We start from the raw sequence: 19,706 nt of genomic DNA on the forward strand, positions 1-19,706 counted from the left end.
ATCCTGCCACTCAGAACCTTTGGTACCTAAGTAAATCTGGTCATAAGAGTGAAGACATTGAGATTCTCCTGGCATCAAAAGGAAACTTTAAGAAACCATTCTATGCATTCTAGAGAGAAATAGTCCTATACCTCCCTACATAGGATTGTGCCTTTAATTCCTTTGCATAGATAACACAAGTACTGTTCAGATAAAACACTTATGGACTCATGTGTGTGCTAGAGTGTGCTGTGCTCACCAATCACACCCTATTATACATGAGTGCATTTTGTCAGTGCCTTAGCCCATTGCAAGACAGGAAAGATAACCTCTCCCCAGACTACCACTTCATCTACCAAGTACCCCCATTTTGTCTGGATAAAGCTTAATTTATTAGCCATCATCCCATCCATCTCCAAGCCCAGAGAGCAGTTCAGAGTTGACACCACCTCACCTGGATCAGATGTAGATGAGAAGAAGAGCTGAGTGTCATCAGTGTATTGATGGCACTTCAGCCCAAACCTCCAGAACCTACTACATTTTCCAGTAGTTTCATGTAGACATTAAACAGCATGGAGGATAGGATGGAACCCTGCAGTGCTCCATGACGTAGTTGCCATGGGGCTGAGGTGCTATCCCCAGCGCCACCATCTGGAATTGGCCAGTCAGGTAAGAGCAGAACCACTGCAGAGCAGTGCCTCCAACTCCCAATTCAACAGGTATCAAAAAGCTGCTGAGCGGTCCAGGATAACCAACAGGGACACTCTCTCCCTGTCTTTATCACAGCAAAGGTTGTCCCACAGAGTGACCAAGACAATTTCAGTCCCAAAACCAGGCCTGAAGCCAGACTGACATGGGTTTAGATGGTCAGTTTCCTCCAAGAGTGCTTGGAGCGGCTGTGCCACCACCCACTCGAGCACCCTGCCCAGGTAGGGGATGTTGGTCACAGGCCTATAGTTGTTAACATCTTTTGGGAACAGGCTTGGCTTCTTCAGGAAGGATCTGATCATCATCTCTTTTAAGGGAACTTGGACCAGTCCTTCCTTCAGAGAGACATTTACAGTTGCCTGGACCCAGGTTCACATTCCCTCTTTGGCTTGGATGACCAACCACAAAGGGCAAGGGGCAAGAACACAGGTGGTAGACCAAACATGTCCAAGCATCTTGCCCACATCATCAGGCTTCAGTAATTGAAACTTATCCAACAAAATAGGACCAAACAGTGTACCGGATGTCTCTGTTAAAGGGACTACATTAAATGGGGAGTCCAGTTTGTGCTGGATCTGAGTGACTTTATCCTTGAAGAGCTGCAAACTCATCACAATCGGCCACTGTGGATTCTTCATCTTTAGGGATCATACGTAAAAGGCCATGAACCTCTTGGAATAACTCCACTGGACAGCACTGAGAGGACACAATGCTGGCGGAGAAGAAGGCTTTCTCCACCACCTTCACCACCACAGAGTAGTGAGTTCTTTCCCATGTTCAGTCAAATTCAGCCTGGATTTTCCTCCACCTGCACTCTAGCCATCTTCCCAATTGCTTCATTGCTTGCAATTCTGCAATATACCATTGAGCCATGTGGCATCTGCACATGGGAAGAGGGCACTTAGGTGTGATGGTGTCAACTGGCCAGGTCACTTCCTTATTCCATAGAGCAGCCTGGGCTTTGACAGGAGAGCCAGCCATATCAGCTGGAAAACCCCCAGAGCCTTTTTTGCATCCATCAGACTCCAGGGATGAACCATTCTAGTGGGTCCCACATTCTTGCAGTGGGAAAGAGCAGTCACAAGTCTAAATCTCACAACGACGTGATCCAACTACTACTATTAACATGAAACCCTCCACTTTGGAAAGACATACTTTGCAAAATGTCACAGTTGAAAATAGGGATATTTTTGTGATTTGTAACACCCTCTTCCTGATTTGCCACCAAATTAAATAAACCTGAAGGCCATTTTCTGCTTGATAGACAATGCATTCGTTTGTTCTGCAATAGGCTCTTATGCACTGGCCACTTTAACGGGGCTTTTAGGATTCAAGGGCTCTCTGCATAATGTAGAGGTGTAGGTTCCATATACTTCTTATTTTACACAATGATATATTCAAAATGGATTATGTTACCGTGGATTAAATTCTAGCACAGAAAAATGTGCAAGTGAATGACTAAACCATTGCTCTGTGGGGGAGCAGAAATAAACAAAAGGAACAAAAATCTTGGAGTCTGAATGAAATCCATACAGTGCCCAGGATAAAGGTTTTCGTGCTGCTCTAAAATTACCTTGTTCTCTTTGACAGACTTGAATCCACACCATGGAGGTTGCCATGCAGGCTTCGTGGCACATGTGAACTGGATATCCCTGTCTGGTTCATGAGATGCTGACAGAGCAATCCTGGCCCAGGGGAGAATGGATCCTGCACCACTTCAGAGCCCTGCAGGATCATGCTGGCTATGGCAAGCAAGGTATAGGCGTGTGTGAAAATGATCGGGTTTTCTCCACCCCAACTTAAGGCTTCTTGCATGGTCATCCACAGTAGTTAAGATCATCCCCACTATCAATCTAGAGAATAATAGATGTACCTTTTGGAACAGAAGCACATCATTTGTGCTCCTTTTCTGGTAGATTTGTTTGTTTGTTTGTTTGGGTATTTTTACCCTGTCCAATATGTTGCATGTCTCTGGACGGCTTACAAGTCAACATCCAATAAATACATATAAACCCAAATAATACAAAATAATCCACAAATGAGCATAGAACATAGTTAACATATTAAATGCCAAAATTATGGAAAAATAAAAAGGGCTCAACCTGGTGCCAAAAAGCATGTAACGTCTGCACCAGGCGGACCTCTCTGAGGAGTGCGATATCACTGCCTTTTGGCCTTGTGACATCAAATTTGGCATTGACAGTGGTGGTGGTGGGATGATTTGCAGTTATGTGCTGTTAAGTTGCCTCCTACATATGGCAACTCTATAAATGAATGCCCTCCAAAATGCCCTGGCTTTCAGAGCCTGGCTCAGCTCCTGTAGACTCAAGGCTGTGCCTACAGAATGTAGGCCCAGATGTAGTCCAAGAATTGTACATCACCCATCCCCGTAGTAGTGAAATGACAGCGGGATACAACCCCAAGTTTTCTGATCACCTCTGAATAGGCTGTCCAGCTGACAGGTACACTGGCCTGGTGATGTTCTTGATGGTAAGGCTACCTTAAGCAAAGAAATTTATTTGTAGCTAGTATTATCTAACTTCCCCATATATCAGGGCTCCAAGAGTTAGCACTGCCCCCCACCCAAAAAAATTAAAACATGCAAAAGGCTTAAACATAGGAGCAGTTGTTAGATCCTGACCTTCCAGTACACCTTTGAAACCTGGCACAGACAAAGACTTTAGTGAAGGTCTTTATTGCAGCAAATCAAGTTATACAGATCACCACTTCAGAGACAGTGGTACCTAACATTTGAAATTCCACTATAAATCAGGTAGCTTAATGAAAGCTATCGGCACATTGCTTTGTTCAAAAGACAGTTCCAAGGGAAGGAGTTACTCAAAGGCAAAGCTAAAGTCTATTATTATAGTACAAATCAGGAAATGCACAGCACAGAATTCAAACAGGCAAGAGTCCAAGTTTCATTATTCATTCGGAAAGGAAGTTATTTAGGCAAAGGCAGATGATACTCCTAATACAGACTCCTCAGACTTTGGTTTGGTTCCAGTTTCAGGACAGGCAAGAGCCTCAGGTTCATGATTCATGATACACCCAGGCAAAAGAGAGAGCTTTGGGCAGTAGAGTTGTTTCCATTCAGAGTGCTTACCCTTCACGCTCCCAGACAGACTAAGCCCAGGATTCAGGATAAATCCAGGCAAATTAAACTCCCAAGCAGTAGAGATGTTTCCCACTGGGGCCATTAGCATAATAAATTCCAGACAAGCTAAAAGCCCAGGTTTTGGGATGAGTCCAGGCCTTAAAGATGGCTTGAGTCCAAACAAGAAAGGTATTATTTATTGATATTGAGTTACATTTACAGTGAACCCAAAGAGGGTTACAAGGTTCTTCTTCTCTTGATGTTTTCATCACAACATTTTATCCTGTGAGGTAGTTAGGCTGGGAGTCCGTGACTGGTCCAAAATTGCCCAGTGAGCTTCATGGCTGAGCAGGAGACTAGAACCCACATCTCCCAAGTCCAAAATCTTGCCACTACACCTGACAGACATTACAGACTTTCTTTCCGGTAAAAGCTCCCAAAATTGCACACTGGCTTTAATACAGGGAAGGAGCTGACAGGGAAGGAACCTCCTCTTCTAATCATGATGGAGAAATTTGGCCTGTCAGTGGACACAGTCCATGAACTCTTTTTTAGTGTTGCTGCCATGGACTCACTGCTTAGTCTTGGAGTGCTTCTCTGGACGTGTTAACCAATACTCATGGCTTAATATTGACCTACAGCCATTTGAAATGTAACTTTTCAGTCCATCCAAGAAAGCCAATAAAATAAAATGATAAAATGTAATTCATAACATTAAAAATTAAATTCATTTTTTAAAATGAGCATATTATTTGTAGGTGCTTCTAGAGCATTTTGTGAAAAGAATAACATGTATATAGCTGATGTGCAATTGTTATTACTTCTTTGTAAAATGTATTCAACCTAAAAATATTAAGGATGCAATCCTATGGCATTAAGCCACCATCTAGACAGAGTCAAGCCAAAACTAGGGGTCAGCCATGGTGATCTGTTGTGTTGTCTAAACTCATATGTGGTATTTCACCATAGTCTTTAGAAACCATGATAAGAAACAATTGTTTGTGCTATAGTTTATCTGTACCACCATGACTTGTCATGTTGTCTGAACCCAGGATCTTGGTTTCCACAGTTCTGGAATGAAAGTACCACAGAGTCCTTTGGAAAGAGTGGCAACTGCAGGAGCTTCTCTAGCCATCCAGCCTCTCTTTGTGGACTAATGAGGCTGGTGAAATGGGCAGAGAGCAATGACCCCCAGGATAGAATTTCAGGAACAGTGGTTGATAGGATATCTGCAAACAGCAGGAGGACTGAGTGGGGGGGGGGGGTGATCAAAACCATGATAAAGGGGAAACCCCAGCCATTCTTTCAAAAACCCTGGTCCCAAGTTGTTTAGGGCTTTATACATCAAACAAACTTTCAGTCTTGTCCACATCATCATCATCATCATCATCCTTTATTTATTTATTTCATTTTTATGAAACCAAGCAGCAAAAAGCCTCTCTGGACAATTAACAAAAAGTCAGAAAAACATAACAAAACCCAGAAACAATAGAATAGTAAAACCAATAAAATAGCTATAGTAATAACAACAAGCCTGCTACAACCATAATTGAGGTTGGCACAGGTACAGCAGTAGTATATAATAAAATACAATATTAAAACTAAAAATTACCTATTAAAATAAATAAAATAAAATGTTTTTACCTGGCACTGAAAAGAAAAAGGAGTTGGTGCCAGACATTCCTCTTTGGGGAGCTCATTCCATAAACGGGGTGCCACAACCGAGAAGGCCCTTCTTCTGGTCTCCACCCTCCTAACTTCCATTGAAGACCCAGGTAGGAACATACAGGTTGAAGCTTCCTTCAGATAACCTTTCAGATATCCATTTCAAGTGTTCAAACCTTCACAGTACAACATCACAATATGCCACCCCTGTACGACAGGCAGTTTCACCTCTGCACTGCAGACACAGGGACTGGGAGACAAATGACACATTATGTTCAAGACAAAGCTAGCAGCTTTCAGCTGGGTGGACTATGCTTTATAATGAGGCCACCCTGTGAGGACAGAAGTAACCATCCCAGCTGTGCTTTTACCAGTAATAAGCCCCCTTGAACACCAACAGAAGCTTTTCTTTCCAAGCCCTGTCGCCACTGGGGGTGGGGACAGGGGAAGACACTATTGGTAAAATCATGGTTGAGGAGGGAATATTTATTTATTAAAACATTTCTATGCCGCCCCATTCGCCGAAGCCTCGGGGTGGCTCACAACATAAATTAAAATTAACAATATAAAATAAGTCGCCCTGGCCAGATAAAATAAGCGAATAATATTAACAATTAAAATTATGCTTAAATAAAAAGGCCTTCGCCTGGCGCCGAAAAACAAATAACAACGGCGCCAGGCAGACCTCTCTGGGGAGCACATTCCATAGATTGGGTGCCACCACAGAGAAAGCCCTCCTCCGAGTACCTACCCTCCTAATTTCTTTCACGGAGGGTTCCTGGAGAAGGGCCTCTCTCACAGATCTCAATGGGCGGGCGGGCGTATATGGATGTAAGCGCTCCTTCAGGTAACCAGGACCCAAGCCGTTTAGGGCTTTATAGGTCATCACCAACACCTTGAATTGGGCCCGGACTTCAATGGGAAGCCAGTGAAGCTGACGGAGGACTGGAGTCATGTGAACATAACGCCCAGTCCCCGTCAGCAGCCTGGCAGCTCTATTTTGAACCAATTGAAGTATCTGGACCATCTTCAAGGGTAGCCCCATGTAGAGCGCATTACAGAAGTCAAGGCGGGAAGTCACCAGCGCGTGTGTCACTGTCGCCAGGCAGTCGTACTCCAGGTAGGGGCGCAGCTGATGAATCAGCCGAAGCTGAAGGAAGGCGCTCCTCGCCACTGCTGTCACCTGAGCTTCCAATGAAAGCTCTGGGTCGAGGAGCACTCCCAGGCTGCGGACCTTGTCCCTAAGAGGGAGTGCAACCCATTCAGGACTAGGTTCAAGTCACCCTCTCCGAAGCCCGATCCGCCAACCAACAGGACCTCCGTCTTGTCTGGATTGAGCTTAAACCTTTCCTCCCTGAGAGGAGAGTCCTAATAAAAATCAGATGCTCCTCAGTGTAAAAAAAAGACAGAAAGAAAAATTAACAGAGGTAGTGGGTAACTACATCTTTAACACAATGCATAGCTTGACTGTTGAGCTTGGCCTGTGTAAGAACAGGAAGTTTGTCTTTTGCAGTGGTGAGATGTGAAGCAGATATTCCTCGGCTCACACTCTTAGGCAGTGCACACCAGCTGAATGCCCTGACGGACACCAGGAAATCTGCAAATTCTGGAGGAGTGGAGCAGGGTGGCAGCAGGGGAGAAATCTTTATTTATCAGGCACAGAGTCACGGTGAATCTGATGCCGGCTGTTTGACAACGGAACGGAAGTCTCCTAGACGTCTCCTTATCTCTCCCTTTTAACACTGTACAAGAGACAAAGTTCAAGCAGCATTGCACTGGGTTGCTAGTGTGAGATGCCAGTTGGAAGGCTATTAATGCTAGAAGACGAAGGGTTTCCTTAGCTAAAAATAGCATTTCTTTCCCCCTTTTCTTAATCTTCCCCCTCCCCACAGATTCATTATGTGGCATATGTGCATTCAGCACCCTGAAGGATTTACTGAGGTTTAATGACATCACAGATTATAAACCAGCCTCTGTAGCTCCTCCAAGCTTAGCTGGCTTCTGTTTGTGTTTGTTGACTGCTTCTAAATAGGAAAGCAACAGCCTTTCCACATGTAAATGATGTACCAGTGTCCTGTTCTTAATTAGATCACTGCATGCAAATAATACAAAGCAAGTGGCTGAACATTTAAATTACCTCTGTGTTAGTTTAAGAAAAGTCTTACCAGGATATAAGAAGGCTCATTTCTTAGGCTGAAGGGTACCTAGACTACACTTCTAGTGGTGAGAATTCACAAGTGCAGTCACTGACACAGGACTGATTCTTCATTAACTCTTATTCAGCTGTGATAGAGAAGTAGAAAAGAAAAAAACAAGTCCACCCTAAAACTGCTTTCCCTGCATCAAAGCTCCCTAACACCTGCGCCTATTGTTCTAAAATTTTGCCCTTTATTTCTCTAGAGCAGCCTCTCAGATGTAAGGCATTTTCATACTAATTGCTGCTCTCCCATCACAGGGTGAAACGAATACCTTTCTTCCCACAGATCTTTAAGAGTCCCCTCGCACAACCCCTCCCTCCATCCCCTGCAGCTCTCCTTCTGAAATTCTACAGGGTTCCTCACTGCAGCCGCTTCTGCCCATGCATATTACTTTCATACAAATTGCCCACAAAAATACAAAGGGATTAACACCCCCCTTTCTTAATACTCTGCTGACTTTAAAGGCTGCCCTTACACAATACCCTGGTGCATCTCTCTGAATGAAATTTTTCATTCTGTCTGCCACTCCAGAATGGACAACAATGCCTGTAAATTCCATCCAGTACTATCAAAATGGAATATCATGTCAGAAAATGTTGGGCTCCTAAACCCAGAAAAACGAACAAACAAATGGACCTATTATTATTTATTTTATTTATTAAAACATTTTTCTTATTATTATTAAATCCAACAAACACCACCTAATATACATTAAACCATCACAATTTTTATTAATCTTCAGTGACAAATTACGTATCATGTTAACTCAAGTAGGCCCACAGTTTGCCTGAGAACCCTTAAGATGGAGTTCACCAGCTAAATGCTAGCTGTGGATGAGAGATAGTCCACCAAATCTAGGGGGCATCAGCTTGTACAGCCTGCCTTAAAAATCAATATTGGCCTGGGGTACTTCATTTCTAAAGGTGTGTATCAAAAGCCTCAGATGTCCACTAGTGCTATCTCATCTGAACTGACCTATGCAATTGTACAGTTCATCACTTTGCCCAACATTGGAGTAAAAATAGCTATATAATGGATTGAGTCCCAAGGCAGTAATTAAATTCTGCCAGCCTAAGTTCTGAGTAGGTGATTTTTGTCTTTTTCTTTCTAGTCCCAAAAGAACTGCATGACATTGTTGTGATACTCTACTTACATCTTAATCCTCCAACTGTCAATCAGAGGAATCTTCCTTTGATTCCTGCAGCAGTTCTGCATAAAGCTTTTGAAATTGATGTGTACAACTTTTGGGTTGTGGTTGTGCCCTGGACAGTGTTTGAATGTTTCAAGAAAGAATGGCAGCTTAACAGTAATGCTGTTCAAATGGCCTAGAAAATGGATGGATTATTGACTTTAAAGATTAATAATGAAATAAAGAGTTCCTACCTCTTAGTCAGCAATTCAAAATAAGCTGTTCTTTAGTGACTAACCGTTTTTATTGGTAGCTGGTCTTCATTCCAAAGCATGAATGATAGGCAGGGGGACTTGATAGTGAATACTAGTTTAATAAATTCATCGTCAGTATGCAAAAACTATACCATAAATAGTATTTTTCCATTGGAGACCACATGTAAATCAGGACCAACTTAGATGTTCCAAAAGCCATGTAATTATGAGATATTGTTAAGGCATCAGACAAGTTTAGCAGATCCTCTTATCAAATGGGCATGACAAAAGAAGCAATATGCTTTTCCTTAAAAAAATGATGAATTGATGGCCAACAGTAGAAGGATTGAGCAAGGAGGGTGAAAACCAGACTTGTACAGAAACCACACTCAATCATCTGCCAGACACATCCTGGTAAAAACTGCATGTCATGAAAACCACTCAGGTTTGCTTGTTGTGTTCTGTGAACCAAACCTTCTAGTGAAATATGCTGCATTTTCATTTAAATTATAGTAAATGTCTACATTTGCATTTATACATCTAAATTAATCTGTGCATTTTTAAGCAAACAGATGTCCTCTTTTTAGGGTATGCATTTTAGGTGATGTTTTGATGGTACATAAGTGGCCACTCTAGATTTTCTCACTCTCCTGAGTTCTGAGTCTTGAGATGCCTGGGATAGATTCTGGGAGCTAAAAAGTGCTGCTTGGCAGATCTTTGCTTGGTGGAACCTCATGGTTCTTGGTACTGAGAAACTGGCTCTTGAAGAATATACAGGCCTGGGAAAGAGACTGATGGGAAGACAACAAACAGACAGGGAATAAATGTTTCCGCACTTGATCTCAAAGTGGAGGAGTACTTATTAACAATAAATCTGAATAAATAAACATTAGTTAAATGTATAGTTTACCTATAAAATTGAATTTGTTACCTTTCTTCCCATGGACACTCAAGATGATATACAAGTAATTGATGCAAATAGCTCTTAATCCTCATTTATATCTCAAGCAATCAGGGCTCATGATATTCATCTGTTCCATGGTCTTAGCAATGCTAGGGCTGGCATTAATCTAGCTACAGCTTGCTTATAGTGCTGAGAATCATAATCATAATAATAATAATAATAATAATAATAATAATAATAATAGCCATTGTATCAGAACCACTTCCATACTTCCTGGAAAGAGGATATTTGAATCTCCTGAACTGAATAAACTAACACCAATTGCATTAATAAGTAGGCAGATAAAGGCAATTTCTCTGCAAAATCCAAAATGCCAGTAAAGCCTAAATGTCTTCCACATTCTGGTAGTGTGGGTCTGACCTTGTAAAAGCATCATTTTGAGATAGGGTTTTGTACAAAAGTCCAACTTGTTTCCTTGTAAAAGCTTAATAATTTGTCTTCGCTTTATGAGCTAGGGAAAAGAACAGTACTAATAATTATGATGGCATTTCAAGATCTTCCTCCCTGTTATTTAGATAACAACACACACACATACACACCACACACAAACCATTTCTTAGGAAAGTATGAGGAAACAACAATAGAGCTGTCTGCTCTGGAGGGAAAGAGCTGTTTTACATGAGAGAACTGAAGTGGCTTTTCGTCTTCCGCTGAGTTCCAGGCAGTGTGCAGTGAAAAGGTTATGTTGGGACATAGCCTTGATGATCAAACAGCTCAGGAAGCTCACATCTCAACAACAGTTATACTCCAGAGTTCTAGTCTGCGTAGGTATGATTGTAAATGACAGCTCGCTTGGCCTAAGAGAGAGGAGGCAGCAGCAACAATACTAATTTCCTCAGCCGAGGGTGGGTAAATTATTTAAACTAACATTGATATGGAAGGTGGTAAGCAAGCCCCAAGGGTTATTTCGCACCTCGGCAATGTGAGCACATGCAGATCCTGGCTGGAGTCATTATTTCCCATGCACTGATGCCAATTAACTATAATGCCCTTTCCAGAGTATTTCTCATTATACATTTAAAATACATTTGGCTGATGATAATGTGCTCGCTAAGAGACTTTCGTGGATTATGCAGAAAATCATTTCCCTCCCTTTCTTCCTTCTTAAAAATTTGAGCTAAAAGCCTTCTGCGTGCAAAGGGATTTGGGGTTCAAGCATTTGACACCTCCAGGTAAAGAAGAATGTCGGGTACCAGACACTGGAAAATACACTTGCCAGTGTCTATAAAGAACTGCTGATAGTCACAGTAAAAACAAAAGAATGGGCTGCTGGATGGGCCAGCTTATTATTATTACATTACATTTATATCCTGCTTTTCTTCCTCTTGAAAAAAACCCAAGATGGCTTTTCTTCTTCCTCACCATTTTATCCTCACAACAACCCTGTGAGATAAGTTAGGTAGGCAGAGTTTCTGTGACTGGCCCAAAATCACCCAATGAGCTCCATGGCTGAGTAGGGACTGGAACCCTGGTCTCTAGCTCCCAGTCCAGCACTTTTAACTGCTACGCCACACCAGCTCTCAAATGGTATGGTCAGATGATGAAGCATCTTCATAGGATGAATTCTGCATATCACAGAGCAATTCAAGTTCATCAGCCAACATCTGAATCTGAATACTCTGTTGCAGGTGCCAGTGTTTTGAAATAGGATTGCGAAGGCCCAGGTTTATATCTGCAGACATTCTTGAAACTCACTGGCTGACTCGTGGCCATTCACTGTCTATCAGCCCAGCCTACCTTACAGAGTTGTTGAGGATAAATTTGTGTCCACTGCCTTGATCTTGTAAGAAAGATGGGATAAAAATTAAAACAAGAAAAACAAGCTAACAATAAACATAATCATACTGATTAGTTGACATTTATTTTTTAAAGTTCCTTTTTCCTTGGTCAAAGAATTATTAGCCTTTTTCAAGGGCAGTTTCGTAAAAATGATGCAGCACTAGTAAAGGAAGAAAGAATACAGAGAAGATTACATTCCCCAGAGTCATCATTCTTAAAAGTTGTTGCTTTCCTGTCTGTTGTCTTCAACTTACTTTTCATCATTAGAATTAATTGTTCCTTTCAGCTTACAATTCTCTGTGTAAATGGAAATTGTCTCAAAAGTTTAAGAGCACAGGCCATTGAATTTCTGAGCTGCCTCTTTCTGGCATAGCCCTAATAAGATCAGCAGCTACCATAGCTTACTATCATAAACTGACTGTGCGGTCTTTCTGCCATCTTGTGGAGAAGCATCGCTTAACGTGTAAAACTGACTGGAAAAACTGGCAATGATATTCTGGTCTGCCTGGATTTCAGTCATTCCAATCTCCTTTTACTCTCTCTAGAAATGCACCAGTTGAAATTCCTTCCCCACGGCTTGCTCTGTATGCAGCTTAGCATCACCTAACACTCAGGTATTTGTCTTTTCCTTGATGGAAAACAGTAACTACCATGTATGCAATTGCAGGTGAGATTTTCTGCAGACCGATTCACATAGGTTCATCACATGTACTCAAGAGTGTGTTTTTTCACTGGAGTCACCGTTGTGCTTCATCAAGTGATCAACTCATAAGAAATCTAGTGGTGTATGAGTTTGTGTGAGCCAAATTGGGCACAAAGGACCAAACCAGTGGAAAATACATGGTTTGAATATATCTAATCAGATCTCTCTATCTGAATCTGCTGCGGCCATGTAGAAAGAGGTGAGAAAGGATTTAAGGCATGGGTTTCACAGGTGAGGAATGCAGGCTTTCTCCCCACTTGTGGCTAACCTCAGCGCAGCCCCTTGCCCAGGCTAGGAATCTAATACCATAAGGAAGTTTACAAAGAGAAAAAGCATCCAAAGAGAAGAGCCAAAGGGAGATAAACTGCCAAGAGAAGGAAGGTCAATAACCCCTAATTCACCTGTCCATTTTGCTCTTGAAATTTTGCTCACACCATTTCCAATATGAGTGCAGCAGATCTGGCTCTAAAACAAGGCAGGCAAAAGTGCTGAAAAAAGGTAGGCAAGGCATTACCTTACACACATAGGTGTGTGTTAGCATGAATCCTCTCCCAGTGCAACTTCCAAACAGACTTCTTGCTTAGCTCAGCCCTTCATAGCATCTCTCTGTCTATATGAATTGCCAATGCAAAGTTCAAATTCGTGGGTTTGAATTGTATTCATTTATTTCTATACTACTCTACAGCTGAAGCTCGCTGGGTGATTTACACGTTCCATAAAAACAGATGATAAAGGAACAATAAAAATATAAAATCGGAAAAAATATTAAAAAGTTTAAAACAGCTGAAAACAGATAATAAGTACAGATAATGAAGAGAAATAAGAGAGAAAGAGAGAGAGATTGACTGCAAAACAAAACAAAACAAAACTGGTGATGCTTTGCCTCAAGCCTCTGGGTGGCTAAGACTATAAACGCCACAGAAAATAGGGCCATCCTTACCTGATGATGGATTTGGCACCTGCTGGGTCACAGGGGGAGGTAATTCCACAGATGGGGGGCCACCACCAAGAAAGCCTGCTCCCTTCTTGCCACCCTTTACATCTCCCTCAGATTTGGCATGTGTCCAGCTAGATGGTGGTTGGGAGAGGAGCTCCAATAGGTATTGTGGTCCTAAGCCATGGAAGGCTTTATAGGTTAAAATCAGCACCTTGAATTGGGACTGGAAGCATACAGGCAGTCAATGCACGTCCACCAGAACTGGTCTTACATGTTTGGACCTGTTATAAATCTGTTATTAATCTGATTGCAGCATTCTGCCCAAACTGCAGCTTCTGAACTATCTTCAAGGGAAGCTCCATGTAGAGTACATTGCAGTAATCCAGTTGAAAGATTACTAGAGCGTACATTACTGAAGCCAGGCTGCTCCTGTCCAAATAGGGACATGCTGGAGAATCCACAGGCTGAACAATACTCCCAAAGCACCACCTTCTGGAGATGGCCCTCCAAGAGGGAGCACAGCCACTGCAATGCAGTGCCTTGTACTCCCATCTCAACCAGCCACTCCAGAAGGATACCATGGTCAACAATATTGGAAGCCACCAAAAGATTCATCAGTGTCTATTGGGTTACACACCCCCTGTCTCTCCCAACATAGGTCATCATACAAAGCAATCAAAGCTCTTTCCATGGCTAAACCAGGCCTGAACCCAAACAAAATGGATCCAAATAATCAATATCACCCGAGAGTGCCTGGAGTTGATTGGCAACCACACTCTCAAGAACTTTACCCAGGAAAGGGGTGTTTGCTGCTGACTGAAATTATTCAGATCTTCCAGGTCAAGGGAGGACCTTTTCAGAGGTGGCCTCACCATTGCTCTTTAAGACAGCATGGGACCACACCCTCTCACAAGGAAGCATTAATCACTTCTCTGGCCCAGCTGGTTGTTCCCTCCTTGCTGGCTTTTATACAATCAGAAGTGGTTGCATAGACCTGTCCACATCCTTGAGCTGTACTAAGTGAAGTTCATCCAATAAAACAAGAGCAGGCTGTGCTCTGGATATCTCCACAAATTCAGTTGCTATATCTCAGGATCCAGGTCCCTGCCAATGCAACAGATTTTTCCTGGAAGTGTCGGGTGAGTAAATTGCAGTGTGCTTGAGATAGTTCCAAAATGTCTCTGGATCTGGAATGTAATAAGCCCCAGACAACCTTGAAAATTCCCCCCGGGGGGTAAAGGGAAGACTGGATAGAAGCAGTGCAGTATTGTTTCTTTGCTACTCTAACGGCCTCAAAATATACTCAATTGTAGATCCATAACAAGTGCCTGTTCACTGTGAGTTTCCCTCCATCTGCATCCAAGGCCTCTTAAGTTTTTTGATCGCCCTCAGCTCTGAGAAGTATCATGGGGCTGTAGGAGCTCTACAACAGAAAGGGTGCTTAGGAGTGATCATGTCAACCACATAGGTTGCTTCTGCATTCCATATCATGACCAAGGCCTTTGACAGGAGCACCAGCCACGTCAGCTGGAAAATACGCCAAAGCCCCCTGGAAACCCTCTGATTCCATTAGCCTCAGAAGCAGGGGGAACCATCTTAATAGGCCCCCTACCCTTGTGGAACAGAAAAGTCTCCTTCAGTCTATATCTCAGCAGGTGGTGAACTGGCCATGACAAAGGAACTGACTCAAAATCTCCCACACTCAAAGCACCATCCTCATATCTGACCAAGAAGACCAAGTCTAGAGTATGCCCTGCCACACGTGGCAGGCCAATGACATGTTGGGACAGTTCTGTGGTTGTCATAACAGCCATGAAATCCTGAGCCATCTGGACAGGATGCCTTCTGGGTGAATGTTGAAACTTTCCAGAACCAACAGCTTGAGGGACTCCAACACCACATCTGAGACCACGTCCATCAGCTCTGGTAGGGATGATGAGTTGTAGGGGTGGGCAGTGCACCACCAGAACTCCTAATCTGTCCTGCTGGTCTAACACAAGTTTCAAACACTCCAGACTAGTTGATGGATGGACTAAATGAAGAATGTCCCAGAATGTTAAATGGAATTCTTATAGACCATGCAAATCCCCCTCCCAGCCCTCATGTCTACCCTGATGTTGAACTACCCTGGTGGGCACAATTGGGAGGAACAAACTCTTCCCTATTCACCTACCCAGCTCTTTGTTATACATGCCAGATTAGATTATGCCATCCAATTAAATTATGGGTGAGGGAGGTTTTATTTTGCACTAATTGGGCATTTAAAAGCAGCTTCCAGAGACCCAAGGGCAGGCTGACGTGGCAACCGTCAGCGGGAGGAACATGGCGCATTGGTTACCTGCCTGGGCCACACTCCCCTTACCTGGCCAGTCCTCCTCCCAGTGCCATATCTCCAGCTACTCATCACTATGCTAACTGAGACATCCACCTTCTCCCCATGTTGTCCCATAAATTCCCTCTCAGCCAGATCACCAGGCGTAAGTCCACAAGGGCAGGATGGTGGTGAGGGAGAAGTGGGAAAGCACCCTCATCCCCGTGGCATCATGAAGGGATGGCCCATTGGTGGTGGCCTGCCATCCACCAGCAGGCCTGCCTATAAGCCCAGGAGGAGGCTGCTGGAGAGCCAGGCCAGGGGCTTCCCCTCTGCAGTGATGATCTTCTGCCCAGGCAGTTGGAAGATGCTGCGTGGGGGCAGCTTACAGCAGAGGTGTTGAAGTAGAAGGAGTCCTCTCCATCTTTATCTGCTGATGGGATTGGCATCCCCTCTGCAACCTCCAGAGCTCATCCATCCCATATTTTCATTAATGTGTTCATTCTTTTAGTTTATTAAGCCTCCCATATCTGAAGTTCTCAGGCCATTGCACATAAAAACAATAGAACCAATCATGAAACACACGAAAAGGCAATGTTTTAAAAATAGCTACAAGAGATCTGCTCTGGACGCTTAGCATGCTCTCTGGAGCAAGGCTTGGGGGTGCATGGCATGCTGGCCAGCCCTGCCGTTAGACATAGTGAGCTGCCTGCCTCAGGCTGCAGATGTGGAGAATTAAGAAAGGACAACAAATAATCAGTCAGTTCATTTGCTTTTCTTATATTCTGACTACAAGGGAAGGGGAAATGTGTTTGTGGGATTTTATGACTTAATGACAGATAATTTTGGCAGCTGCCTCTGCAAAGGTACAACTGGGCCCTTCTCAACACTAGAGTAAACACACAGAACATGGCAAGGCGTAAACTTGAGTTCAACTGCTTTAGAGCTCATTGGATCGCACCCTAATTAATGTTAGTTGTAAAAGAGGCTGCAAGAAAAGCATTGCCTGGCGAGGTGTGGCATTGCATCCAACCACTAAGACATGATAGGCAATAGACACACGTGCAAATTTCAAAAGTAGCTTAAACAAATCTTGACGTTCCAGTGCACATCCCAATGTTCAGATGTCATCTCCTTGTTTCCATTATAAGGAGGCAGTGCCATGGAACAAGCCAGATCTTACATAGAATTGCAGTGAAAAGATGTTCTAGGAGTCCTATTGTTAACATGCCCGCCCTCATCTAGATGGATGCCTATATCACTGGAGAATAGAGGGCCTTTGCTGCTTTTTCCATCTGGTATTGATACAGACTAATTATGTATAGCACAGATGAAACAGCAAGGTTCAAAGGTAGGTGGCATTTCAGAATTGGGAAAAACACCGTATTATACAATACATCAGACGCAGAGTTGCCAGAGAAAATGGTGTCCCAAATTCTCCCCCTCTTCCTATAACATGTCATAGTGCATCACCGTGTGATGTGATCCTCAATCTCGATTAGCAGAAACCAATGAAGTAACAGAGGGTTGAGGGAAAGTGCCTCATGATGATGTCACAAGGGGAAGGGACCTTGACAAGCATAATACCATTTCCAGTTAGTTTGCAATCAGAAGGAGAAATGAATGGTGCAATGCAGCACTTTCGTGTTCAGTTGCATCTATTGTTACGTGCCATCATGTCGTTGTCAACTTACGCTGGCCCTGTGAATGGCAGCTCTATTCAGCTTTCACAAGTTCAAGGCTGTGGCTTCCTTTGCAGATTTAATCCTTCTCATATCCAGTCTTCCCTTCTGCCTTCTGACTTTCACATGATTGTCTTCTCCAGGGAGTCTTGCCTTCTCATGATATGTCTGGAGTATGACAGCCTCAGTTTGTCATATTTGCTTCTGGACTGATTTGATCTATGACCCGCCTGTTCAGCTTTCTTTTGGTCCAGGATATTTTCAAAGCTCTCCTCCAGCACCTTGTTTTGAACACACCCAGTTTCTTCCTGTCAGCTTTTTTATTGTCCAGCTTTCACACTGATAGAGTGCAATTGGGAATACGATGATTTGGATGATCTTGACCATGATCATTAGTAAAATGTCCTTACATTTGATGACTGCTGTCCTTCCAAGTCTCACTCTTTGAATTTCTTCACTGCAGTCTCCCTTGGAATTGATGACTGAGCCAACGCATGTGAAATCTTTCACAGTTTTGATTTCTTCATTATTAACAGTAAAATGCTGTAATTCTTCCAATCTTTCCCACAGCCAATTTGTTCCTTTAGATATATTTATGGTTATTGACCAGGCTGTGATCACATGATATTCATTCCCTATTGCACTCTTTCTGCTTTTCTATAATGCCATTGGATTTATTTAGTTATTTGATTTGTTGAGGTGCTCCTCTTTTGGCCGATGCTTATTTCATTTATTTGTTGTTTGTTTGTTGACTTCATTTGATTTGCATCTAGGGTTGTGCTTGTGGATTGTCAGGCATCTTTCATTCTGTCATCTCCTCCTTTATGAAATTGGACTTTCTTCGATTTCCAAGACTTGTCTTCACATTGAAAAGCGACATTGTGCAACCGGGCAATTCTGAAAATGCACATTTTTGCAAATCCCCCTCAAATTGCATTTTCATACTTAGGTCTATAGGGGAAAATGCACAATTTCATTTAATGCTATTTTCCTGTCTTTTGGTAAATTTGCATACAATTCCAGATAGTTAAAAAAAAAAAGCCAACCTACAACAGAATTTGTAGGGTTCATAGATATCTAAACTCATTTGACTCCATTGAGGATTTATTCTTCTACCCTACTTGTACCTAGCCTTTCTATCATGAAAAATGGCATTCAGAGTGACTTACAGTCATAAATAAAGCTTGCTTAAGACAATAAAACAGATGCATTAAAATATTTATTTATTTATTTATTTATTTATTTAGAAAATTTCTATGCCGCCCCATTCGCTGAAGCCTCGGGGCGGCTTACAAATAAATCATTTAAAAAACTATAAATTAACAATATAAAACAATACAGTTAAACATACAACAATAACAAAATTAAAAAGTCCCCAACCCAAACTATCAAAGGCCTGCTTGAAAATAAACATTTTGTCTGCTGATGAAAGGACACTAACAAGAGATCCAGCCCAGCATCCTGCAGCAAGGAGCCCCACAAACTGGGAGCAGCGACCTAGAAGACCCTCTCTTGGTTCACCACCAAATGTGCATCTGTTATTACATTCTGGAAGATATAACCTGCCTTATATGTAAAGACCAATCTTTTCATCTAACATGGTGACACAGCAATTGGGAATGGTTCCTAGTGATCTGCAGCCATTCGGGCAGCACCAGCGAGAGCTAGAAGGGTGTGGCACCTTGTAAACCCCACCTAAAACGTCTCCGCATGGGTTGGCCCTGCCCTCCTGGCTTTGCTGCACCGAGAAGCAATGTTTGAAGGGGGATTCTCATCACTTCTGCCTCTCCGTGTGACTGGAAACCCTGATAAGCAGAGTTCCCACACCTGGAAGGTTCTATCCATGGAGTAGACACAAACAGGCACCCCCTTCAGGCCTTGAGGCTCAGTGCAACATGGTCAGAATAGGGAGGCTGGAGCCAGGGATGCCCCCCCTCAGTTTAGCTCTCACATGTGCGGGCTGAGCACCTGCATGGAGCCATTGTTTGAACTGAGCTGAAAAGCCACTGGAGCATACTGGGAGCCTTGGCAGGGGCTGGGCTCAGGTGGGCTAAGAGAGGACCCTGGATTCTATATGCAGACATCAACTCATAGGCTGTGTAAGAGTTTCCTCATTCACACCCCCTGAAAGAGTGAAACATGCCATGGCTGCTGTTTCTAGCGGATGGACCATGGGCAGCCTAAGCTTTGAGGAGCCTGAGAGAGAGAAAGAGAGGGAGAGAGATCCAAATATATAGGCAGCTTCATTGGGCAGATATGTAAAATGCCTCTGCTTCTGATTGTTAGCATTGCTGTAATGG

At 43.0% G+C, this 19,706-nt stretch overlaps 1 protein-coding gene across 2 annotated transcripts in view; it reads left to right on the forward strand.

Moving 5' to 3' along the window:
• Positions 1 to 2,678, forward strand: part of ARHGAP5 (Rho GTPase activating protein 5) — a 62,445-nt gene extending 59,767 nt beyond the window's left edge. For both annotated transcript variants that reach the window (XM_044436218.1, XM_044436217.1), the window contains one exon: positions 2,278 to 2,678. In XM_044436218.1, coding sequence (XP_044292153.1) covers positions 2,278 to 2,354 — 77 coding nt within the window. In that variant the 3' untranslated portion in view covers positions 2,355 to 2,678. The remainder of the gene's footprint in view (positions 1 to 2,277) is intronic.
• Positions 2,679 to 19,706: the final 17,028 nt, after the last annotated feature.

The sequence above is a fragment of the Varanus komodoensis genome, unplaced genomic scaffold, assembly GCF_004798865.1.
Source record: "Varanus komodoensis strain SLA01 unplaced genomic scaffold, ASM479886v1 scaffold3, whole genome shotgun sequence".
Taxonomy (NCBI): domain Eukaryota; kingdom Metazoa; phylum Chordata; class Lepidosauria; order Squamata; family Varanidae; genus Varanus; species Varanus komodoensis.